Source organism: Scyliorhinus torazame, chromosome 17, assembly GCF_047496885.1.
Source record: "Scyliorhinus torazame isolate Kashiwa2021f chromosome 17, sScyTor2.1, whole genome shotgun sequence".
Lineage (NCBI taxonomy): Eukaryota > Metazoa > Chordata > Chondrichthyes > Carcharhiniformes > Scyliorhinidae > Scyliorhinus > Scyliorhinus torazame.
In genome coordinates, this window is record NC_092723.1 from 135,797,673 (window position 1) to 135,824,675 (window position 27,003).

Below are 27,003 nucleotides of genomic sequence, written 5' to 3' on the forward strand. Positions count from 1 at the left end.
CAGTTCATGTGGTGAAATGAAATGAAAATAGCTTATTGCCACAAGTAGGCTTCAATGAAGTTACTGTGAAAAGCCCCTAGTCGCCACAGTCCGGCGCCTGTTCGGGGAGGCTGTTACGGGCGCTCAGTTTGTTCCATCAGGGTCACTAAACTATTGACTTCATTACAGCCTTGGTTCAAACATGGACAAAAGAACTGAATTTCCTGAGGTAAGGTGAGAATGACTGCCCTTGACATCAAGGCAGCATTTGATCGAGTGTGGTATCAAGGAGCCTTAGCAAAACTGGAGTCGATGGGAATCAGGCAGGAAAATCTTGGTTGGTTGGAGTCATACCGAGCACAAAGGAAAATGGTTGGACTGACCATGCTGAATTGCCCCTGAAGTGTCCAAAAGGTTCAGTGGGATTACTGGGATAGGGTGGAGGCGAAGGCTTAACTAGGATGCTCTTTCCAAGAGCTGGTACAGACCCGATAGGCCGAATGGCCCCCTTCTGCACTGCAAAGTCTATGATTCTATGATACGGTCAGAAGTTGGGATGCGCGCTGATGACTGTGCAACACTGAACCCTATTTGCGACTCCTCGGATACTAACAATTATTGGTTCATTCAATTGTGTTGCGACTCTGGGTAACGGGGGGCTGGAATTGACTGCGCCCTAGCCCAGTATTAACTGAAGATGGTTAGAACCATTTCAACTATGTGCTTTGCACTGATGTGCTGGAGTCCGCCATCATTGAGGATGGGGATGCATGGAGCCCCCTCTTCCCATTAGTTGTTTAATTGTCCACCGCCAGAATGCTTTGATCCACTGCAATTCGCATACCGCCACAACCAGTCCACGGCAGATGCCATCTCCCTGGCCCTACACTCATCTTTGGTACATCTCGACAACAAGGACTCCTACGTCAGACTCCTATTCATGGACTACAGCTCCACCTTCAACACCATTCATCCAGTCAAGCTCATGTCAAAGCTCCAAAACTTAGGACTTGGCTCCTCCCTCTGCAACGGGATCCTCAACTTCCTGACCCATAGACCACAATCAGTAAGGATAAACAACACCTCCTCCACGATTGTCCTCAATACCGGGGCTCCGCAAGGATGTGTACTTAGCGCCGTACTATATTCCCTATTTACACTCGACTGTGTGGCAAAATCTGGCTCGAACTCTATCTGCAAGTTTGCTGATGACACGACTGTAGTGGGTCGGATCTTGAACGATGAGTCAGAGTACAGGAGGGAGATAGAGAACCTAGTGGAGTGGTGTAATGACAACAATCTCTACCTCAATGTCAGCAAAACTAAAGAGCTGGTCATTGATTCCAGGAAGCAAAGTTTCAAACACACACCTGTCTACATCAATAGTGCCAAGGTGGAGATGGTTGTCAGCTTCAAATTCCTAGGTGCAAACATCACCAAAAATCTGTCCCGGTCCACCCACATCGACACCACCAACAAGAAAGCACCACAGCGCCTATACTTCCTCAGGAAATTTGGCATGTCCACATTGACTCTTACCAATTTTTACAGATGCACTGTAGAAAGCACCCTATCTGGCTGCATCACAGCCGAGCATGGCAGTTGCTCAGCCCGAGACTGTAAGAAACTACAGAGAGAGTCGTGAACACAGCCCAGTCCACCACGGGAACCCGCCTCCCATCCATTGACTCGGTCTACAACTTCCACTGCCTTGGTAAAGTGGGCAACATAATCAAAGACCCCTCCAACCCGGGTTATTCACTCTTCCAACTCTTCCATCGGGCAGGAGATACAAAAGTCTGAGAACACCCACTAACAGATTCAAAAACAGCTTCTTCCCTGCTGTTACCAGACTCCTGAATGACCCTCTTATGGACTGAACTGATCTCCTCACACATCTACTGAGTAGTACTGACCCAGTGTGCTCACCTGTTGCCTGTGCCTATGTATTTACATTGTGTACTTTTGTATGTCCTGTGTTTTTTTTCATGTGTGGAATGATCAGTCTGGACTGTACGCACAATACTTTTCACTGTACCTCGGTACACCTGACAATAAAAACAAATCCAACAAAATACCACCACCCGAAACTAGATGCGACAGAACTGGAGAGCTTTGATCTGATCTGTTGGTTGTGGGATCACTTATAGCTGTCTCAACTCCAATTGCTTTTCAGTGTGCAGATAGGATCAAGCTAAGCTCTGATGCAGCCAAAATCGAATACCCTCCAAGCACACACATGGAGAGAATAAAGAGCAACTGATGCCTATGGAACAGAATCCCAGCAGGGCATTTCAGAGAGAATATTGAAAGTTGCCATAGCCTCAAGAGGTCCATAGGCTGCTCTTCTCTTTTGAGAGAGAGAGCTGAATGGTGGTGATTTAATCTGAGAGTCACCCAAGGTGAGGGACAAGGTTGAGAAGGCGGGGCATTCATGGTAACCTCAGCCGGTACGATAATTAAACCCACGCTGTTGGCATCGCTTTGCATCACAAAACAGCAGTCCAGCCAACCGAGCTAACCAACTTCCCGAAGAGAGAACATTAGCAAAGATAATAATGAAAAAAATAAAGCTGTCCCCTTTTAAGGAAATCAGAAAGAACAGTAGCAAAAATAATTTTAACCATGTACTCCCTTCAAAATGCTTATACGTAGCCTCATGCTCATCTCATTATGCTCTGAATTTTGAAATTGCAAACACACATCGTACATTCAGAGTGATATGGCGAGACATTAAAACTAAAGGAGGTAGGAACTAAAGGAATTAAAGTCTAAAGTGAGAGAAAGGGACTGAGATGGAAACCAATTTTAGAATGAAAACTTCATAAGAATCCAGGGCAACATTGAATAACAGTGAGTTTGATCATCTGACCCATGGACTTCTTTGTAATATCCTTTTTCTGATTATGGATTCTGGCAGTTTTATTCCTAAAATATCTTGGCTTTAAAGTAGGAATCAATGATCCAGAGAAAAGTATTACATTAACTTTGGCTACAATAAATAGCACAACAAATTCAAGTTCTGCTGCAACTTGGTCTCTGTGGCCTTCTTTATTTAACAAGCTCTTTTATCATTAAGCCCTAATAGGTCGGGTCCCAAAATTGAAATCTAGCCGGCGCATCACCATAATAAAAGCAGTAAGCTCTTACCCTTCATTCTTAGCCCACAGGAGGTTGGGCCCCAACACAATTGCAATGTTGCTAGGAGTCATCTTGTTGATTTCACTATTCTGTGCAAGTTTTGAGAGAAATTTTATAAGATACCTGTTCAACAAAGACAATTTAGGTTACACCTCTCGAGAACATTCCATTTTGCCTGAATGATCAAGTTTACAAACACTGAAACATATTTCTCTTATGTTTAAGGTCCCAGGTGCTTACTAAGATAATAAAACTCGAGATTCCATAGTTTTTGAATAAATGCTTTAGTATACAAAGTATTAAAAGTGAAGCAATTTACAATATCCATTGTATACTCTAATATTCAGAAGCAACATGAGGTAAAATATGGTCAAAGACATGACATTGCACAATATATGGCTGATGTGACCAAGACAGATCCCATGGATTTCTCAGCAACTCAACCAGATATCAGTATCCACTGTGGGTTACACAATCTCATTAAAATTCTGCCTCCCTCAGAGGGGATTTCCAGATCTAATCCCTGAATTAGCTCTAGAAGCTGTCCCGACTTACACTGCCCGTCCCAGGGTTTCAAATCTCATCTCCAGAGTCTACGTGCCCCTGGACTCCCGGGTCTGCACCCCAACACCAACTCTCAGGCACAACTCCAGCTCTTTAGTTACGTCAAGCAGAACACCACTGCTCCAAGGATTCAAAACACCTTTGCTCCAATGCTTCACAGTAGAGATTACCAACTTTCTGCAGTCTTTTCAGTTCTCCCAAGGCTGTTCCCGAGCATTCGCTATTTGGAGCCTGCCGATAGCTGTACATTTACTGCTCAGAGCCTCCTTCTTTCCTCCTCTCCCTAGTGGTTCCTACAGTTGGTAGTCTCCTCCTGGAGGCTCCTTCCCTGATCCTCTACCTCCTTGGGCCTCTCCCTGTCCCGAGACTCCTGTGTTATGACACCTACTCCTTGGTTTCCTGATGCAAGTTTTTAAACACCTTTTCGTACCCCACACAGGCGCACTTAACACTTGTGCCTGGCCTGTAGATCGCACAACATTGAATTGCACATGCGGAAGCTTTTGGAATGTCAGGACTTATAGTTCCCGAACTCCGCTTGGAAGTCAGGTAAGTTCCTATTTCTTAGTTACTACAACATAGAAAATTCATGGTGTCTAGCTTGCTCGTCCACTACCAATACACCTGCATTGCATGATAAGATCTGATTTCAGAATTGTACTAACAATGGAAACTATCTGGTTACAGGAAATAGAATTTAAAAAATATTTACAATAACTTTTTTTCATTGTTGATTTGTAACAGTGTTCAAGTCTCAATTGTGACACATCATTTCCATAGACTCTATCTTAAGATTTAGAACATGTACCTGAAGTTTGAACTGTTTGACTTTGGCATTTTGCTGCAGGTTACCCAGAGGGCTTGTAACTTCTTGTCAGATTCTGGTACACTGTGACAGAATAGAACTAAAGTTGTAGTCATTCGGAAATTGCTAGTTCAACATGTCCACACTATTTACACTAACGCAAAGCTGCATGAAACGCAAGTGTAATATTATGCAATGTGATGAGTCCTCACCTTGCAGCTTGGACCCATTCGTCATAGAGCTGGAACGTCATTAAAGGTTCTGGCAACTCTCTCAGATACGATTTCAAGGCACCTTGAGGCAAAGAGACGAAGGCCATCAGGAAGAAGAGACTCACCAAGCCAATCTAAATATGGCAATGGTTTATTTTGTGAACCAGCTTCTCAATATGCACAATACATACAATAATGAATAAGATTACAAAGCGTGCCTCAGGACATGAGTTGAGAGGGTAATTATTGTTACTTCAATGCAGCCCCTTCCAAAAGTTGCTGACTTATGCTAGGATGTGTTTACAATGTCACCAGCTGCCTTCAGTATTGCTCCTAAGTATCTATTCTTCATGAGAGAGCTTAGTTTATACTGTTAATATACGGTTTAACCAGCCCCATCAGTCAGTTTCTATCCCAAACGTACTCAAATGCTCCAATCTGCTAATATGGTTGTCTTCCCAATCAATGGGTGTAGAAACTAAAGAAGTCACTCTAATTTGCTTGCTCTACCCAAATTATTCCTCTCCACCATTTCCATCCTGCCTGCCAAATAACCTGATACTACCGAAATGTGTGGTTTCCTGGGCAGCACATTGGCAAGCACTGCTGCCTCACAACGTCAGGGACCCAGGTTCAATTTCAGCCTCTGGTGACTGTGTGTAGAGTTGGCACTTTCTCCGTGTCTGCATGCGTTTCCTCCGGGTGCTACGGTTTCCTCCCCAGTCCAAAGATGTGCAGGTTGGATTGGCCATGCTAAATTGCCCCTTAGTGTACAAATGGTTAGGTGGAGCTACTGGGTTATGGGGATAGGGTGGAGCCGTGGGCGTAACTAGGGTGCTCTACGGCATAGGTCTAGGTAGGGTAGTCTTTCCAAGGTTCGGTGCAGACTTGATGGGCTGAATGGCCTGCTTCTGCATTATAAAGCTACTATGATTCTATGAAAATTAAAATCCAATTATTTGGCTGTTGAGTTTAACCACTTCTCACTCCACCACAAAAATGTCAGCAACCACCACAGAAAATTTTCAAATGTCTACACCATCAACCTCCCGAGGTGTCACCAATGACCAGTCACTGAGCTGGATCAGTCACATAAATACCGTGGCTAAAAGAAACGATCAGAGTCTGGGTATTCTGTGACAAGTAATCCATCTCCTGCCTCTCCAAAGCCTTTCCACTATCAAAACAAGAGGACTCTGATGGAATAACCTCCCACTTGCCTGGATGAGCACAGCTCCAACAACAATCAAGAAGCTTGACACAATTCAGGAAAATGTAACCCACCTGATCAGCACCCCATCATTCGTGTTATACATTCACACCTCCATCAATAGCACAACATGGCTACAGTGTACCATCTACAAAATGCACGCCAATAACTCACCAAGATTTCTTTCGACACGATCTTCCAAACCCAAGACTTTTACCACCTGGAGGCAGCAGTCTCATGGAAACACAATCACCTATAAACAATACCACCCCAATTTGGAAACATTGCTGTTCTTTCATTTTGCTAGGTCAAAATCCTGAAATTCCGCATGGAACAGCACTAGAGTCCCACCTATGCCATGTGGACTGCTGTGTTAAGTTATGATCCTTGGCTAGCCCCCAGGACATGGGCTGGGAGATCTGTTTAGGTTCCAATGATATTTTGTTTAAAGTAGATAAAGGATGAGATTCAAGACTGGTTTAGATAAAACCACAAGATTCCACAAGTTTTGAACCGATAAATAAAAACTTTACTACACAAGTTCAGAAAAATAAAACAATTTACAATATGTATCTCACACTGAAACATTCAGGATATGAGGTACATGCGAATTAACAGATGAACTATGGTTGAACACACCACTACAGAGTAAATGACAGATGCAAGCAAGACATGTCCATGGATTTCCCAAGGACCTACACAGATGTCAGTAAAGTCCAAAATAAACAATCTCATTGAACCTCTGTGTTACGAGGGATCCCCAGCTTCACATTCAAATATTTCTCCTTGGAATTCTCTCCAAATATCGCCCCCACTAGCACTGCTTTAACAATGGCCCACTTCACAGGGTTTCAATCACATCTTCTGAGATGCCTTCTCCCTGGATTCCGGAACACACTCAAATACCAGCTCACAAGCACACTTTCAGATCTATGGCAGTGTAAAGCAGAACACCACTCCTCAAAAAAGGTGCCTTTGTCCAAATGGCCCTTTTTATTTAAAGTCTGCACCCTGCAGCTCTTTCTCTTACTTAACTGGGACCTGTTTCCGTCACTTTTGTTTTTGTGACATTTGTTGGCTGGCAAATTGCCTCAAACTGACTGTGTTAAGAGGTGCTTCATTGACCCTTGAACTGGTCACCTCCAAAATGTTTTGGTCTTTTAACATACCTGCAACAGCGTGTTGATCAGAATAGAATTCCTCAAGCTGGGCAGTAGAGCAGTCCAATGCAGCTTTTAGTTTTTTCAGTTTGGAGGCTCCAGCAGCAATCCGGAACAGCCCCTGAGTTACAATAGGGAAATGATCATCACACATGACGAGGGTGACAGAAAATAGGAGGAAATAAAAACAGAGGATGCATGATGCACATTAGGTGAATTCCATCAAGTGTGAACCAGGCCAAAAAACAATAAATTGAGAGAGGAAGTGAATACAAAAATAAGACTGACCAAGACAGAACATGCGAATAGAATGGCAGTTTACACAAAAAGGAAGCCAATATTTTCTCCCAGCATGTAAATAGTAACTAGGCAGTAGTAGAGCCTATTCGGGACAAAACAGGTGCTTTTTGCTTGGATGAGTACAGCAAGGCTGGAATACTTGTTGACTACTTTGTATTGTTTATGAAGGGAGAGGATACTGACAAAAATATCTGTTGGAATAGCGATGGTTCGGAGGTAATGGATGATGTGAAAATTGATAATCAGCATAGACTAGAAAGGCTATGTTTAAAGTGGATAAGTTTCCTGGTCGCGGGGCTTGCATTGCACATTACAAAGGGATGTGTAACGGAGATAGCGTGCAATATAATAGCGTGTTACCATAATCTTTCAAACTTCCTAAATACGGGGAGCTGCCAGAGGATTGAAAAGTGGAACATGTGACATCCTTATTAAAAAAAGGCAAGGATAGAGTAACTACAAGTCAATTTAACATCAGTGGTGAGTAAGTTTTAGAATGAATAACTAAGGAAAAATGAACACATGGAGAGGTTTAGTTAATTAAGGAGATCCAGCTTGTGTTTGACTATTCTAAATGATTTTTTTGATGAATAGAGAAGGTTGATGAGGTGAATGCAATAGACAGTATTGATATGGTTTTTAAGAAAGTGTTTGACAAAATACCATTTGAAGGCTAGTTAACAAAATTAATGAACATGGAATAAGAGAGTCAGTGTTAGTTAAAAAAATTGGCTTAAGGACAGAAAACTGTAGGTTGTGGCAAATGAGTGGAGGATGACAGATAGTAGTGTTTCCAAGAGTGAGTGCTAGGACCATTGCTTTTTTTTTGATTTGTATATATCAATGACTTGGATCTTGGAATACACAGTAAAATGTAAAAATTTACCGATGATGCAAAAATGGGGCATGGCAAATGAAGAGTACGTTACCAATTGACTACAGCAGAACACGAGCTGGCAGAATGGGCCGGCAAGCAGGAGATGGAATTTAATACCGAGAAGTGTGAGGTGATCAACTTTGGCAGAAGGGAAAGCAGAAGACAAAATAGACTTAATGGCATCTTTAAGGGTGGCAGGACATACTGAGAGAGTAGTTATCAGGGTATATAGGATCTTGGGATTAATAAATAGAAGCACAGAGTACAAAAGAAGAGAAGTTATGCTGAACGTTTGGTTAAGCCCCAACCGAGTATTGTGTCCAGTTTTGGTCACCACAATTTAGGAAAGATAAGGCTTTTGCGTGGGTGCAGAGGAGATTTACCAGAACAGTTATGACAGCAGTGATTTTAGCTATACGTTTAGGTTGAAGAATTGACAGATTTAGGTAAGTAGGCAAAGAAAGCTGTTCCCATTAGCCAATGGTACAAGGACGAGTGGAAATAGATCGATGGAAAGAGATGCAGGGGTGGGGGCCGAAGGAAGAACTTTAATACGCAGCAAATAGTAATAACCTAGAACTCAAGGCTAATGTGGGTGGTGAAAGCGGAGATGATCAATAATTTTTCAAGGAAATTGGATAGGCACTTGAGGAAAATAAACTCAGAGTTATGGAGATTAAGTGGGATTAACTGGATTGTTCTACCAATGGCTGCCACAGACATGGGCCAAATAATCTTCTCCCGTGCTGATATGACTGTGATATTACAATATCTTTACAAACCGCACGTGAACCCAGTAATATCTGCATGGACCAAAATCTCTCATGCATGGGATCTGCTTTTAGTTAGTCTTGCCCTTGCCAGTGAATATTTTGTGCTTGAAAATTGCTGAAAGTGTGAGATGAAAACACAATGACACCCTCTTCAGGGCAAACAACCATCACTGTAAAATAACAATGCAATGACTGAGAAGGGAGTGCAAGCTAAAATGGTGAATTTAATGACAAATCATGTACAGAAAGAGAAACGAGGAGGAAAAAGTAAGATTGGATTGAGAGAGAGAGAGAGAGAGAAAAAGAGAAAGTTTAAAAAAAATTTAAATCTCAACAATTAATACCTGAAAGAATGAGTCTCTATGCTTATAATAATAATCTTCAGTGCCAGAGTGCCTCACTGGCACTAATTAACTTTTATCACAGGGCAGCACGGTGGCCCAGTGGTTAGCACTGCTGCCTCAGGTGCTGAGGACCCGGGTTCGATCCTGGCCCCGGGTCACTGTCTGTGTTGAGTTTACACTTTCTCCCAGTGTCTCTGTGGGTTTCATCCCCACAACCCAAAGATATGCAGAGTATGTGGATTGGCCACACTAAATTGCCCCTCAATTGGAACAAAATAATTGGGTACTCTAAACTTATTAAAAAAATAACTTTTATCAGATCTTGACAGCATATTTAGACATAATATTTCTTCACTGAACTTTCTGTGGCGCGCTTACCTCGTATCTATTTTGGAAATATAAAAACTTCACTCTGCTCAATCCATTTCAATGTTAATTTTCACCTCTGACAGCAACTTTTGGATATTTGCATTTAAGTGCGCTGTTGCTTTCACCTGAGGCTGCCGTTACATTTGAGAATAAACAATAAGTTGTTAACTTGCTGCTATTTTCAAAGCAAGTTATGGACCATGAATATTTGGGGCTATGAGTCTGTGATTATAATAATTTATATTATTTTCTCCTCTCTTCTGTAGAGATGGTTTTTTGGTTGCTGGGAAATTACTCCACCAATGCAGGAGTGAACATTCTTAATGTGCGACTCCAAACAGTATCCTACCACTAGGGTACTAAACCAGAGGCGTCACAGTCAAGGCTGCTTCTTTTTCCTACATTATGTGCATAGATGCATTCTCAGCTGGGCTGCATTTACTACCATTTCATTTCTAGGTTAACAAGTCCAAATGCATTATTGCAACAAGACATTCTCGTTGAGGTCATTAAACTACCAGAAACCTGAAACAAGGAGTCTGTATCAATGTGTTAATGTTCATTCATTCATATTCCAAGTTACATTTTTAGAATCTAAACATCTAATACATTTTATGCAAGGATTTTCATTCCAACAGTAGTAGTTGGAATAAGGTCCCAGCACTCTAAGAAAACTAACTGTGCTTATTAATATCACCAGATCACTGAAGCTGTTGCATCTAGGTCAGACGTTACACAAGTCAAGCACGATCAACTCTGTTGCACGTTTAATAAACTCCAGTGACAAAACCAAATGCATGTTTGAACAGTAAAAGTGAAGTACACAGAGACAGGAGAGGATACCAATGTATCTCCGGCTTGCTCTCTTTTATTTCACAGGCAGAAAAGTGGAGTTGATATGCAAATCAGCCAGGGCATGAACGGATGATAGAACAAGTTTGAGGACTTGCTGTTTATATAGTTTCTAAAATTGAATGCTGATTGTTAAAGAAAGCAGTAGGATGCAGGAGTTGCATATTCCTTAGATTAGAAATTAGCATTTTGATTAGTCATGCATGTGCCGATATGTTTTAAGCAACCAGGGGCTGGTTTAGCACACTGGGCTAAATCGCTGGCTTTTAAAGCAGACCAAGGCAGGCCAGCAGCACGGTTCAATTCCCATACCAGCCTCCCGAACAAGCGCCGGAATGTGGCGACTAGGGGCTTTTCACAGTAACTTCATTTGAAGCCTACTTGTGATAATGAGCGATTTTCATTTTCATTTCATTTTTACCAGCACTCACCTCTTCTTTCATACCAGTTTCTAACAACATCATCACACAGGCCTCAATAGGGAGTGCTATCTCACGACCGCTACGCTTGAGGTGTTCCTCTAATGCAGTTCCAAATGCAGGCTTCTCTGTCCATGTATCTAAGTGAAATCAAGCAAAGGCAAATTAATTTTCCAATTAACAAAATAAACTGACAGCATCATCTTCATAAGAAATCTTTTGTTGCAATGATTGCTTGAAGTTCCGGTTTAATAAGGTCTCTCTGTAATATTTATTTATTAAACATGCTGATTACGTTGGGTAAGCCAACATGTTGCACAAAATACTTCCACTGGGGAGTTCATAAGTTCTCTAGGTACCCAAGATATTTATCAAAACATTTAAATGCTGTAATTAATTGATTATCGAATCAAACTGGAGAAACTGCTGATGGCTGCATATTAATCAATCAGAAAAAGGGGATGAACATTCAGCTAGAAAATCAGAGAAAGCATTAATTCAGAGCAAAGGGCGTAAAAGTAGCGAGAAAAAAATAAAATGCAGCTGATGCTCATACAGGAATAATGCAACTAAATGCTGTTGATACTATACCTTGCTGGGTTTGGATAGTAGGGAGAACTCGCTCCAAGACTGCTAGTGATTTTCTATGGTAATCTGCTTGTGCTTCCAATAACTGAGAACAGAACGCACATTGCCAACAAAAATTCAATTAACTTCAATGCTTACAAAAGCAGTACCAATAAGTCTATCAAAAACAATTCTGATAAATCTCAGCAAAAATCTTAAAAACTTGATGAATGAAAAAGCTAAATGATGTAATGAGTCAATGCCAATGCACCATGCAAAACACTCACCGTTACAAAATATCTTGCGTAATCCCCTTCTTTAGAAATGAAGTTGTACATATCAGCTGCAAGTTGATCCTGTGAACAGAAATAACTTTTTTGGAACTCTAAACACAAAGCTGCCAAGATAATGCACAGTATTGACTAAAAGGCGTGAAAAACTGTTTCACTCAACTACCTGCTAATTAATTAATACTAATGCCTGTGGGGCAAGAGAAGCAGGAGTGCGTCATCTCTAGCTCCCCAAGCTAACCTGCTTCCACTGTGTAAGTAGACTCAACTTTCCTTATAATTACTGACCAACCTACATCCGTGATCAATCACAACCCCCATTCCAGCCCAAACAAACTGCTCTTTACTACCCCACAAAGAAAAAAAACTCTTATGGAGATGATGCTGTCAGTTGTGCTTTTCACAACCACCGGCCATCTCAGTAAGTGCTGCCAAGTAAGTACTTTTTGAAGTGTAGTCATTGCTGCAATATAGGAAACATGGCAGTCATTATGAGCAATCTCCGCAAACAACAATATGATAATGACGAGGTAATTTGTTTTGTGATGTTAATTGAGGAATAATTTTGGCTGGACACCAGGCTTAACTCGGTTCTTCAGTGAAAGTCTCATTGGATCTTTTACATTCACCGAAACAGGCAGATGGGGTCTTGGTTTAATACCTTATCCAAAAGACAGTATACCTCTCCCTCAGTGCTGCACTGGAATGTCAGATTTGAGTTTGTACCCGAGCCCTGGAGCAGGACATGAATCCAGATCTGGTGATTCAGAAGTGAGAGTGCTACCAACTGAGCCATGGCTGACAACACTACCTCAATCGCCACCCCAGCAACACAACCTAAAGTGTTCCTACACTGCCGCTTCAAGAAGCCAAGCTCATCAGCCAGGTGGGCCTCCAGACAGGGGTCACGTTTAAAAAAAACACGTGCTTTAGAATCAAAACCTGATTCTTTCTGGGTTTTCGGATTAGAATTCCACCCACCTGCTTGGAATTCTGCATCAGTAAAGATTGTGGGCTTTCACTTCCGTACTCCTAACTAAAGATCATTCAAGGTATTAAAATCACTCCATGTGAAGGACTGAGGCTTAGGGAAAGGTTGGTTGGTTCCAACAGGGGCTAAAATGACATCAGTTCAAATATGAATAGTGCTTGACCCTGTATTGATTCCCTACATTGAAACATGGTGTTTTGAATGAAATGCTGAATCCCTCAAAATTCAGGAAGCAATGAGCTTCACTACCAGCCATTTTTATAGCTCAAACTATTTATCATATCCTGTATTCTCCAAAATCCATCCAATTTTTAATGAAACATTTGTGAAAAAATTGGACTTTTTTTTCCTGGAAAAAACATGATTTCTTAAATCTGCTGCATGGTTTAACAACATATAATGAGGAGATATTGATGCAATTACACTTCATTTGCTTGAGGTCCTTTCACATGAATCACAAAAAGTTAGAATGCAGAAACAGCAAGTGATCGGATGGTAAATTGAATGTTGTCATATATTGCAAGGGAAATGGAATATTATAGTAGGGATATTTTACTGCAACTGTATAAGGCCTGAGGAGAGACCACATCTGGGGTATGGTGTATAGTTTTGGTCTCCTTATTTGTAAAAGGATATAACGATGTTAAAAGCAGTTTAGAAAAGGTTCAACTCGACTCATTCCTGGGAAAGGTTGATCTAATGAAGAAAGGCTGAACAGGCCAGGTCTATACCCATTAGAGTTTAGAAGAATAATAGATGATCTTATTGACTGGTGTGTGTGTCCAGAACCATGGGTCAGTCTGAGGATTCAGGGTAAACCATTTTGGACAGAGATGACAAGACATTTCTTCACCCAAAGAGTGGTGAGCCAGTGGAAGTAGTGGAATATTGAATATATTCAAGAGGTGCCTAGATATAGCACTTGGGGCGAATGGGATCAACAGTTATGGGGAGAAAGCAGGATTAGGCTATTGAGTTGGGTGGTCAGCCATGATCGCGATAAATGGCGGAGCAGACCCGAAGGGCCAAAAGGCCTCCTCCTGCTCCTATCTTCTATGTATCTATGTATATGTATATGTATCTATGAAACATACAAGAGCCTGACGTAGATACCAGGACGATGTTTCCTTTTGTGGGAAGTAGAATTAGGGGACACAGTTTAAGAATAAGAGGTCTCCCAAAATAGAGATGAAGAGAATTTTTTTCTGAGGATCATTGGTACGTGGAATTCTCTTCCCCAGAAAGCAGTGGAGGCTGGGCCATTGAATTTATTTAAGGCGGAGTTAGATTTTTGATAGACAATGGAACCGAGAGTTATGGGGAACAGTGAGAAAAGTGGAGTTGAGACCACAACCAGATGGGGCTGGTTTAGCTCAATGGGCTAGGCAGCTGGTTTTTGATGCAGAACAAAGCCAGCAGCGCGGGTTCAATTACCGTACCAGCTGAGAATTCGGAATTCTCCCTCCATGTACCCGAACAGGCGCCGGAATGTGGCGACTAGGGGCTTTTCACAGTAACTTCATTGCAGTGTTAATGTAAGCCTACTTGTGACAAGAAAAAAAATTATTACTATCAGCCACCATGTTATTGAATGGCAGAGCAGGCCTGAAGGGCGAAACGGTCTTCTCCTGCTCTGAAGTCCTATGTCTTGACATTCCTACATAGCAGTAAGAGCACCTGTATTAATTTCCAGTCACTCATCAGCTATCCCGACTGAATCACACTGGTGGCTTCTTTAAAACCTTCAATTTAAAATTAACTTCACCTTTAGATCACAATCTCAGAATCAACCAGAGGTAGTAGCCCAATTGGTATCAACTGGAGTTAGGAAGTAGATTAAAATGCAGGAGCAGTACTCTCAGGATTTCTCCTAGTTCCACGAGCAGAGGAATAGGAGGATTGAATACATGGCTGGCGAAATGGTTGTGTGTGTGTGTGTGTGTGTGTGTGTGTGTGTGTGTGTGTATATAAAAGTGAGGGGGGGGGGGGGGGGTGATTATGGAAACATGGCTGCATGGTGACCAAGGCTGGGAACTGAATAATCAGGAATATTCAAATTTTATGAAGGACAGACAAGAAAGGAAAGCAGGTGGAGTTGTGCTGATGATAAGGGATGGGATCAGTACAGTAGTAAGGGAGGATCTCAGACCGGAAGAACAAGGTGTGGAATCTGTTTCAATGGATCAAGGAAACCGAAAAGGACAGCAGACATTGGTTGGAGTTATTTATAGGCCACCTAATAGTATTGGTAAAATGGAAAATGGTATTAATCAGGAGATGAGGGAAGCATGTAGCATGGGCAATACAGTAATCATGGGTGACTTTAATCTGCACATGGAATGGTTAAACCAAGTGAGTACTATTGCTGTGGAAGATGAGTTTCTGGAGGGTGTTGGGGGTGGAATTCTAGAGCAGCATATTGAGGAGCTAGCTAGAGGACAGGCTATTGTAGGTCTAGGATTACGTAATGAAAAAAGGTTAACCAATAGTCTAGTTGTAAATTAACCTTTAGGGATGAGTGACCAGAATTATCACAATATGATAGAATTGTACATGATGCTCGAAAGTGAAGATGTTCTATCTGAAGGCGGGGTGATAACGATAAATAAAGGAAACTATGATGGCACGAGGGACAAATTGACTTTGGTGGATTGGGAAAATATATTAATAGGTATAACTGTGCAGAAGCCTTCAAAGAACCATTACATCGTTTACAGTACTACAGCACCTATACATTCCTTCAAGGTGCAAAACCCAAGAAAAGCCAGTCAACCGTGGCTGACAACGGAAGTTAAAGATTATTCAAGATTAAAAGAAAAGACTTATAAAGTTGCCAGAAATAGTATTAAACCCAAGAATTGTGAGGTTTATGGAATACAGCCAAGAAAGGCCAAGAAACTAATAAAGACAGGGAGAACAGAACATGAATGCAATCTCGCAAAACACGTAAAAACAGACCATTAAAGCTTTTATAGGTATGTTAGAAAGGAAACATTTGGCCAAATGTGGTGCAATGGCAGAGTGTCCGATTACAGATTAGAAAGTTGTGGGTTCAAATCACGTCAGGCTCACAGAGTTTTTCTATGGGGAAGAGGTGGAATAGTGGTATTGTTGCTAGACTAGTAATTGGGGACCCAGGGTAATGCTCTGGGGTCCCTGCTTCAAGTCCCACATTGGCAGTTAGTGAAAATGAATTCAATAAAAATCTGGAATTAAAAGTCTTTTGTTCTTTGGTGTGAAGCAGGGTTTTTTTTTTTAAACCAGATGGTGGCAAGTGCCTGCAACGCGCTGCCAGGGGAGGTTGTGGAAGCAGATACATTAACTGCATTCAAACGGCATCTCGACAAATACATGGATAGGAAGGATAGAGGGATGCGGCACAAGAAAGTGCAGAGGGTTTTGGCAAAGGGTAGTATTATGACCGGTACAGGCTTGCAGGGTCGAAGGGCTTGTTCCTGTGCTATATTGCTCTTTGATCAAATGTGGATCCATTACAGGCAGTCAGGAGAATTCATAATGGGGAATAGAGATGGCAGAGAAGCTAAATAATTACTTAGCTTTACTAAGGAAGATACAGAAAATCTCCCAGAAATAGAGATCCAAGGGGACAGGGAGAACTCGGAATTAAAGGAAATTAGTACAAGAAACAAGTTTGTATTGGAGAAATTGGGACTGAGAGTTGACAAGTCCCCAGGATCTGCTATTATGCATCCCAGAGTGTTGAAAGAGGCTGCTATAGAGATAGTGGATGCATTGGTGATCGATCTACCCATCTTCCAAAATTCTATATATTCTGGAATGGTTTCTGAATATTGGAAGGTAGGAAATATCATCCCACTACTTAAAAAGGAAGGAGGGTGGGGAGAAATCCGGGAACTACAAATCTGTCAGCTGCACATCTGAGTAGGGAAAATGCTAGAATCTATTATAAAGGATGTGATAAATGGACACTTGGGCAATTATGATCTGATCGGGCATAGACAGCATGGATTTACGAATGGAAAATCATGTTTGACTTTTTTTGAGGATGTTACTAACAAAATTGACAAAGGAGAGTCAATTATATTTGGACTTTCAGAAGGCTTTTGATAAGGCTCCCCCAGGAGGTTGGTTAACAAAATAAAAGCACATGGGATAGGAGGCAATATCGCATGGAAATTAGGGAAGCAAACATGTGGCTAAATTGTGGTGCCAGGAAAGAGGGGTTGCTTTTCGTGGGCAGTATTGGTATCGGGGCGGCACGGTAGCACAGTGGCTAGCACTGTTGTTTCATAGCGACAGTGTTCGATTTCCATCTTGGGTCACAGTCTGTGCGGAATTTGCATGTTCTCCCAGTGTCTGCGTGGGTTTCCTCCGGGTGTTCCTGTTTCCTCCCACAGTCCAAAGAAATGAAATGAACATCGCTTGTCACAAGTAGGCTTCAAATGAAGTTACTGTGAAAAGCCCCTAGTCGCCACATTCCGGCACCTGTTCGGGGAGGCTGGCCTGCCTGGGTCTGCTTTAAAAGCCAGCGATTTAGCCCTGTGCTAAACCAGATGTGCAGGTTAGGTGGATTGGCCATGCTAAATTGCCCTTGGTGTCCAAAATGGTTAGGTGGGTTTATGGGGATAGGATGGAGGTGTGGGCTTAAGTAGGGTGCTCTTTCCAAGGGCCAGTGCAGACTCGATGGGCTGAATGGCTCCTTCTGCACTGTAAATTCTCTGATTCTAGGAGGGATGTGTACCATTGGGACGGTCTTCACCTGAACCGATGTGTTCTAGCGGAAAGGATAAATAGGGTGGTCACAAGGACTTTAAACTAGCAAATGGGGGTGAAGGGATTTATTTTATTTTTATTTAGAATTTACAGTTGCACCATTTGGGTGGAAATTAGAAACACGAAGGAGAAAAGGTCGCTGATAGGCGTAGTCTATAGACCACCAAATAATAACATCACGTTCGGGTGGGCAATAAACAAAGAAATAACTGATGCATATAGAAAGGGTTCGGCAGTCGTCATGGAGGAATTTTAATCTACATGTCGATCGGTCAAACCAGGTCGGTCAAGGCAGCCTTGAGTAGGAGTTCATAGAATGTATCCGCAACAGTTTCCTAGAACAGAATGTAATGGAACCTACGAGGGAACAAGCTATCCTCGATCTGGTCCTGTGTAATAAGACAGGGATAATTAATGATCTCGTAGTTAGGGATCCTTTCGGAAGAAGCAACCGCAGTACAGTTGAATTTAAAGTACAGATGGAGGGTGAGAAGGCGAAGTCCAATATCAGTGTCTTGTGCTTTAACAAAGGAGACTACAATGGCATGAGAAAGAGGGAGGAGTTGGCTAAGGTAGACCAAGGTAGAGCAAAGACTTTATGGTGGGATAATTGAGGAACAGTGGTGGACTTTTAAAGCGATTTTTCACAGTGCTCAGCAAAAGTATATACCAGTGAAGAGGAAGGACTGTAGGAAAAAGGCTAATCAGCCATGAATATCTAAGGAAAAAAGGAGGGCATCAAATCGAAAGAAATGCACAAGGTGGCAAAGATTAGTGGGAAACTAGAGGATTGGGAAATCTTTAAAGGTCAACTGAAAGCCACGAAAAAAGCTATAAAGAAAAGCATGATAGATTATGACAGTAAACTAGCTCAGAATATAAAAACAGATGACAAACATTTCTACAAATATATAAAACAAAAAAGACTGGCTACGGTAAACATTGGTCCTTTAGAGGCGGTGAAGGGGGATTTAATAATGGGAAATGAGGAAATAGCCGAGGCACTGAACAGGTATTTTGTGTCAGTCTTCACAGTGGAAGACATAAATAACATGCCAATAATTGATGGCAAGGGGGCTATGGCAGGTGAGGATCAAAAAACGATCACTAAAAGAGGTAGTGTTGGTCAAGCTAATGGGGCTAAAGGTAGACAAGTCTCCTGGTCCTGATGGAATGCATCCCAGGGTACTAAAAGAGATGGCAGGGAAATAGCAAATGCTCATGGTAATTTACCGAAATTCACTGGACTCTTCCCGCAGATTGGAAAACAGCAAATGTGACGCCACTGTTTAAAAAAAGGAGGTAGTCAAAAGGCTGATAACCACATGCCGGTTAGCTAAACTTTTGTAGTGGGGAAATGCTTGAATCGATCTATCAACAAGGGAGAAATAGCGAGACATCTGAATAGAACATGTCCCATTGGGCAGGCGCAGCGTGGGTTCATGATAGGCAGGTCACGTTTAACTAGTGGTGTGCCTCAGGGATCAGTTTTGGGGCCGCATAATTGTTTACAATTTACATAGCTGAATTGGAGTTGAGGACCAAATGTAATGTGTCAAAGTTTGCAGAGGACACTAAGATGAGTGGTAGGGTAACAAAGGGAGGTGGGGGCCCGGGGGGGGGGGGGGGGGGGGGGGGGGGGGGGGGAGAAGGAACAGGATGGGAAAAAAGGGTTGGTTTTCGGATTGGCTTCGCCAGGCAAGGTGCAGGTTGAGAAAACAAGATGGCCACGCAAGCAGCCACTTTGGAGGGTCCTAAACAAAGGGAGACCCAGAGTGCAGGAGCGTACCCATGTGGCATACCCACAGTTGGCAGTCATGTTGGATGTTCCCTGGACAAAGGGAAACCCCAGAGCACGGGGCCCTACTTCATGGTGGGGACGGAGACCACGCCCATTTTGGATGGCCCACTAACAAAGCAAAATCCCGGAGTTCAGGGGCACGTCCACCAGATAAGTATGGTTGATCCCGCAGGAAGGAGGGGACAAAAAATAAAAACCATGAGTATCACCTGGAATGTCAGAGGACTTAACGGCAGAGTGAAAAGATCCAGAGTCTTCGCCTATTTGAGAAGTTTGAAAGCTGACATAGTCTTCCTGCAGGAGACACACTTGAGGGAGAAGGACCGACTGCGGCTAAGAAAGGGTTGGGTGGGACAGATGTATCGCTCATGTTATGGGACGGGAGCTAAGGGAGTAGCTATACTGATTAGTAAAATGACAATGTTTACAATGACAAGGACAGTTACGGACCAAGGGGGACGGTACGTCATGGTCAGTGGTGTCCTGGACGGGGCACTGGTTGTTCTGGTAAATGTGTACACGCCCAACTGGGACGTCACAAACTTCATAAAAAAGACCATGGCAGAAAACCCCGACATTTGCACACACCGACTTCAAGTGTATACAGGACCCACTTAGCGAGCCCCAGATCGGGGAAAAGGACAGGCATGGCTAGGGAACTGGGAGCAGATGGGGGGGGGGGGGGGGGGGGGGGGTAAAGATCCATGGCAGTTCCTACACCCCGGTGAGAAGGAATTCTCATTCTTTTCACTGGTGCACAAAGCATAGTCAAGGTTAGACTCCTTTGCAGTGGGAAAGTCGGTGCTTCCAGGAATAGTAAGGGTGGAATACTCCGCGATAGGTATCTAGAATAGCAGAGGCAGACTAGTAACCAAACAAAAAGTGGTCATCAGGCCGTTTAAGAACTTCTACCCGGGATTGGACACCTGGAAACGGTTCCTCGATGGCCAGTCGTGGGGGACGACAGATTGGGGGGGGGGGGGGTGGGGGGGAAAAGAGAGAGAGTTAGAAGCACCAATAGACTGGGAGAGATCATGATGAGCATTAGCTCCATGCAGGCGGAGAAGGCACTGGGACCTGACGGGTTCCCGGTGGACTTCTATAAAATAATTCGCACCAGCCCTTGCACCGCACCGATGGGATATGTTTGCAGACTCGCTAGCGAGGAACACCCTGCCTCCAACACAGGCCACGGTATCGCTGATGCCCAAAAAAGACAAACACTTGATGGAATGCAGATCATGCAGACCCATTTCACTGCTCAATGTAGATGCGAAGATACTTGCGAAAGACTTGCCCAACAGACTGGAGTACTGCATACTGGAGGTGGTCGCAGAGGATCAGAGGGGCTTTGTTAGGGGTAGACAGCTAACTGCGAACATCAGGCAGCTGCTGAATGTAATAATGACCCCATTTGGGGAGAGAACATCAGAGGTGATCATCTCCCTGGACACAGAAAAGGTCTATGACGCAGTTGAAGTACTGGGCTACCCGGTACAGGGTTCATCTCGTGGGCGAAACTCTTGAACGCCCCCAAGGCGAGCGTTCGGACCAACACCACCAGCTATGAATATTTTCAGCTGCACAGAGGGACAAGGCAGGGATGCCCACTGTCCCCGCTCCTGTTCGCCCCGGCAGTCGCTCTGTGAGACGCAAAAAGCTAGAAGGGCATCCAAAGAGGAGGCAGTGAGCACAGAGTTTCACTATTTGCTGATGATCTTCTCCTCTACGTTACAGACCCACAGAATGGCCTGAAAGCAATCATGAAGATCCCAGAAGAGTTCAAAGCCTTCTGGGGCTACAAACCCAACCTGGGCAAGAGCAAGGCATTCCCGTTGAACCCAAACGGGGGAGGGACTGAGCTGGAGGGACTAACATTCAAACTAGCCCAAAGCAAATTGGGGATCCAGATAGCTCACGACTGGACATGGATTCACAAGTGGAATCTGACCAGTCTGGTGGAGGAAGTTAAAAAGGACCTACAGAGATGGGATGCACTCCCACATTCCCTGGGTGCAGACGATCAAGATGAACATAATGCCGAAGTTCGTCTTCCTGCTTAGTTCCGTACCGACCTTCATCCCCAAGGTCTTTTTCCATAAGATAGACAAAATGATCGTGGCGTTTCTGCGGGAAGGGTAGAAGAACACATGGATCCCCAAGTCGACACTAAACAGGGAGGAATAAAATGGACGGTTTGGCCCTACCGAACCTACAATACTACCACTGGGCAGCCACAGCCAAGAGGGCGAGGGAATGGATACAGGAACCCAACACGGAATGGGTATCCAACACGGAATGGGTGAGGTTGGAAGAGTCCTCCTGTAAGGGAACAACCCTCCGGGCCATCGCAACGACAGCGCTCCCATGCCCCCCGACAAAATACACATCCTGCCCAGTGGTGGTAACTACATTGAAGATATGGAACCAAATGAGGCAACACTTCAGCCTAACCGAGATGTCTTCCATGGCCCCCATCTGCAGCAACCACAAATTCCCACCAGCCATGGTCGGCGCCACCTTGACAAAATGGAGACAGGACGAGGAGACGCTAGCAGTCAGGGACCTTTACATAGGGGACAGACACGCGCCCTTGTGCGAACTGACGGAAGATCTGGAACTATCTACAGGACAGGAACATGGGCACTTTCAAATAAAACGCTTTCTCCGCAAGGAACCCCAGGGCCCTGAGAGGAACCTCACTGGAGGAACTAATAAACATGGACAGTAAGGAGGGGGGAAACTGTGGGAACATCTATGGAAGGTTACTGGATAGGGCAAGAATACCACTGGATGGAGCCAGACGAAAATGGGAGGATGACCTGGGGACGGAGTGGGGTGAGGACTCTGGAGTGAAGCACTGAGTAGGGTCAACTCCACCTCCTCCTGCGCTAGGCTAAGCCTCACGCAGTTTAAAGTGGTGCACAGAGCTCACCTAACCACAGAGCTCACCTAACCAGAACCCAAATGAGCAGGTTCTTCCCAGAGGTGGAGGATAAATATGAACGGTGCCAGAAGGGCCCCGGCCAACCACGGCCCCGTGTTCTGGGCCTGCCCCAGACTTGTCGGGTTCTGGTCAGCCTTCTCCGAGGCAATGTCCAAGGTTGTGGGGGGAGGGTGGAGCCGTGCCCGAGATTGGCATTCTTCGAGGTATTGAACCAGCCAGAACTACATATGGGGAAGAGGGCGGACACCCTAGCTTTTGCTTCCTTAATCGCACGCCAGAGAATCCTGCTTGGCTGACGATCAGCAGCACCACCTACAGCTGCAGACTGGCTGGCTAACCTGTCGGAATTTCTTCACCTGGAGAAGATTAAAAACACCATTCGAGGGTCGGCCGAGGGCTTCCACAAAATGTGGGGGCCATTCATCAACCTGTTCCATGACCTGTCCGAGGCCAATAGCGACTAGGAAGAGGGGGAGGGGAGGAGGAGAGGAGGGAACCCAAGAAGTCACAGAACGAAACAAGGGGGAAAAGGGAGGAGGGGAGGGGCCAGGAAACCCCTTCTCCGCCCCGACCCCGCAAGCTCAACAACTAAAAACCACAACAGAAAGGAGCAGAGCACAGTATGTGACACCCTGGGCGGAAGTCAGTACTCGGGGGGGGGGGGGGGGCCAGACAGAGGGAACACATGCAAAAATCTGTCTGTAAATAAGCGAATCTAGAGGTAAATACCAGGTGCACCATAGATTGAGCTGTTATTTTGTAAAAACTGGAAAATACCAATAAAAATATCTATATTTTTTAAAATGGTACAAGGTTGCAGCATGCTGCTTTGCAGAGGGACCTGGGTGTCCTTGTGCATGAATTGCAAAAAAGTTGATTTGCAGGCGCAGCAGTTAATTAGGAAGACAAATGAAATGTTGTCCTTCATTGCTAGAGGGATAGACTCTAAAACAGGGAGGTTATGTTGCAGTTGTTTCGCGTGCTGGTGTGGCCACACCTGGAGTTCTGTGTACAGTTTTGGTCTTCTTACTTGAGAAAGGATGTACTGACATTGGAGAAGGTGCAGGAGATTCACTAGGTTGATTCCGGAGTTGAGAATTGGCTTTTGAGGAGAGACTTGGACAATAATCATTGGAATTTAGAAGAATGAAGGTGGGGGGGGGGGGGGGGGGGGGATCTTATAGAAACATATAAAATTATGAAGTGAATAGTTAAGATAGAAGCAGGGAGGTTGTTTCCACTGGCGGGTGAAACTAGAACTAGGGGGCATGTCCTCAAAATAAGGGGGAGCAAATTTAGGACTGAGTTGCAAAGGAACTTCTTCACCCAAAGAGTCGTGAATTTGTGGAATTCCCTGCCCGATGAAGAAGTTGAGGCTACCTTGTTGAATATTTTTAAGGCAAATATTGTTCCGATTTTTCAACAGTAAAGGAATGAAAGGTTATGTGAGCGGGTAGGTAAATGGAGCTCAGTCCAAAAAAAGAGCCGCCACAATCTTATTGAATAGCAGAGCAGGTTCGAGGGGCCAGATGGCCTACTCCTGTGCCTAGTTCTTATGTTCTAGCATGGATTAAGGATTGGCTAATAGGCAGAAATCAGAGTAGGAATAAACAGGTCATTCTGCATTGGCAGGCTGCGGCTAGTGGGGTACCACAAAGATCAGTACTTGAGCCCCAGTTGTTCACAATCTATCAATGATTTGGATGTGGGGACCAAATGTAATATTTCCAAGTTCACGAATGATACAAAGCTAAGCGAGAATGTGTGTTGTATGAAGATGTAAAGCAGATACAGAAGGATTCAGATAGACTTAGTGAGTGGGCAAGAACATGGCAGATGGAATATAATATGGAAAAATGTGAGGTAATCCACTTTGGCAGAAGGAAAGGATGTGCAGAGTATTTCCTAAATGGTAAGAAATTAGAAAGTGTAGATGTACAAAGGGACCTTTGGCATCTTCGTCTATAAGTCACTGAAGGCTAACATACAGGTGCAGCAAGCTATTAACAAGGTTAATGGAATGTTTGCCTTTATCACAAGAGGATTTGAGTACAGAAGTAGTGAGGCCTTGCTTCAATTGTATAGAAACTTGGTTAGACAGCACCTGGAGTGTGCAGTTTTGGTACCCTTACCTCAGAAAGGATGTTATTGCCATACAGTGCAACTAGACTTATTCCAGGGATGGTGGGATTGTCTTATGAAGAGAGATTGAGCAAACTGGGCCGGCAATCTCTAGAGTTTTGAAGAATGAGGCGATTTCATTGAAATATACAAAATACTTAAAGGAATAGACAGGGTAGATATAGGTAAGATGTTTTCCTTGGTTGGGGAGTCCAGAACCAGGAAGCATAATTTCAAAATTAGGGGGATTGCCACTTTGGACCGAGATGAGAAATTATTTTTCACAGGAGCGGTGTGAATCTTTGGAATTCTCTACCACAGAGGGCGGTGGAAGCTCAGGAATTGAGCATGTTTAAGACAGTGATCGAAAGATTTCTTATTGACAATAGCTTAAAGGGTTATGTGAATAGTGCATGTAAAAGGCATTGAATATCCAATTAGCGATGATTGTATTGAATGGCGGAGCAGGTTCGAAGGGCTGAATGGCTGACTCCTGTTCCTATTTTCCTACATTCCCAGAAGGCCCCTCGAGCTCGCACCACCATTCAATAAGACTGCGGCTGATCAAAGACACCCACCATTCAATAAGACTGCGGCTGATCAAAGACACCCAACCACAGTGGACCCAAACTTGCACTCTTTTCTCTCGAAAACTGTAGGTGACCCGAGAGGTCTTCAGCATCATAAAAATATTTGAAAAGGTAGATGGAAATAAGCCGTTTCCACTGGCATACAGACTGGTGGCCACAATGATACTAAAATCACAAATACATTCAATGGGGAATTCAGGTCAAACCTCCTTACCCAGAGAATGGAGAATTGTTAGGATGTGGAACTTGTGACAAGGGGGGGGGGGGGATTTTATGGTCCCTCCCACTAGCAGGATTCCCCACTCCCACGGAACTCAATGGACTTCTCAATGGCTCACCACATTATACAGCAGAGTAGTTAAGACATGTAACATCAATCCAATCAAGGAGAAACCAAATGAGCACAGAGAAGAGAAAGGGATACAAGGATATGCTGATGAAGTTAGATGGAGTAGTGGGAAGTGGTTTGTTCACAACATTAAACAATGGCATAGTTTGGCTTCAGACAATTCTGAACTGGGAGCCTCAGTCAGAAGCAATCTGTATTTAGACTTCACATGTAGACTGTCAAGATTTGGTTTGGTCAAGAGAATTAAACTACTGACACTATCTACACTCGCATGCAGAATGGCCATTTGGGTGAAACTGGAAGACACCATCAGAACCATATTGCAGCAATCAATAATTTCAGAGAGACGAGGAAATTGGAGGGAAAGGGAAGAATGTATATGTTATTCAAAAACAATCCCTAGATTGATATAATTTTAGCCACTTCTAGATATGGGGGCTGTTTGTACCTGGTCACATGAACAATTTGATCTGTTGCACAATGTACATTTACTGCATTTGTAAAAACAGAATTCACAGGGTAAGAAATTATAGTTTTGTTCCTCAGTTAAAAATATCCCCAATTCTCACAAGCAAATAGTTCCAAACCTACCCATTGCTGAATGGAAATAGGTCACCCAATAAGCCTATCTTCTTTTGTACATTGAACATAAGCTCATATTTGGAGACCTTCCTTCGTAATTTAGGATCAAGGTATTTTCTGCAACATTTTGTACCAATGTTAGTTACAGAACAAATTATTAACCAGGGAGGGTTAAGAGATCCATCAGATAACAAAGTTTATTGCAAATAATACCAAAACCATTAAACAGCAAATATCCATTGTCCAAATACACATTTTGATGTCTGCATTCAGATTACCATATAAACATACCTTACACAGTTCTACTTTATTTCCAGCTTCATCCATTTCCTCCCGCAGGGAGTCAATCTTTGCTGCTACTGCTGGGAAATTAGCTCCTGAAAATGCAGCTTTGTGTGCTTGATTGTACCTGAAACAAACCAGGATAATGCAATTAAATTCCAAATCAGCTCTATTTCTGCAAGACCCAACGAGGCTCCACCCAAGCAAACTTTGGGCCAAGGTAAAAACAGTGCATAATTTTCTTAGGCCTCAGATACAAACCTGCTCCCAATTCACCAAAGCTCTGAATTCAAACTACTCTGAACACTTTAAAGCACCAGACCTAAACCCAGTTTAACTTCATTAAGTTAATTTTTTCATCTTTCACAAATTCTCTGAAACGCTAATTTTAAAAAAAAATTAATCGGTCCCTTTTTTGGTTTGAATAATCAGATGTCAGTGATTAAGTTCATCTTAAAGTAATCAATGACGATTGTATCATTACTGATGGGAATACTGGCCAGTGTCAAAGATTAGAAACAAATTCATAACTGGGTAACAAACGGGCAGCATGGTGGCACAGTGGTTAGCACTGCTGTCTCACGGTGCCGAGGACCCAGGTTCAATCCCGGCCGCCTGTCCTTGTGCAGTTTGCACATTCTCCCAGTGTCTGCGTGGGTCTCACCCCCACAACCCAAAAAGATGTGCAGGGTAGGTCAATTGGCCACGCTAAATTGGAATAAA

At 43.5% G+C, this 27,003-nt stretch overlaps 1 protein-coding gene across 6 annotated transcripts in view; it reads right to left on the reverse strand.

Moving 5' to 3' along the window:
* arhgap17a (Rho GTPase activating protein 17a) overlaps window positions 1-27,003 on the reverse strand; it is a 169,255-nt gene that overhangs the window by 41,250 nt on the left and 101,002 nt on the right. For all 6 annotated transcript variants that reach the window (XM_072481116.1, XM_072481111.1, XM_072481114.1 and 3 more), the window contains exons 7-14: window positions 26,290-26,407; window positions 11,860-11,928; window positions 11,597-11,678; window positions 11,018-11,145; window positions 7,081-7,192; window positions 4,702-4,783; window positions 4,493-4,573; window positions 3,130-3,243 (exon numbers count right to left, since the gene is read on the reverse strand). In XM_072481116.1, the coding sequence (XP_072337217.1) occupies window positions 3,130-3,243; window positions 4,493-4,573; window positions 4,702-4,783; window positions 7,081-7,192; window positions 11,018-11,145; window positions 11,597-11,678; window positions 11,860-11,928; window positions 26,290-26,407 (786 nt within the window). The remainder of the gene's footprint in view (window positions 1-3,129; window positions 3,244-4,492; window positions 4,574-4,701; window positions 4,784-7,080; window positions 7,193-11,017; window positions 11,146-11,596; window positions 11,679-11,859; window positions 11,929-26,289; window positions 26,408-27,003) is intronic.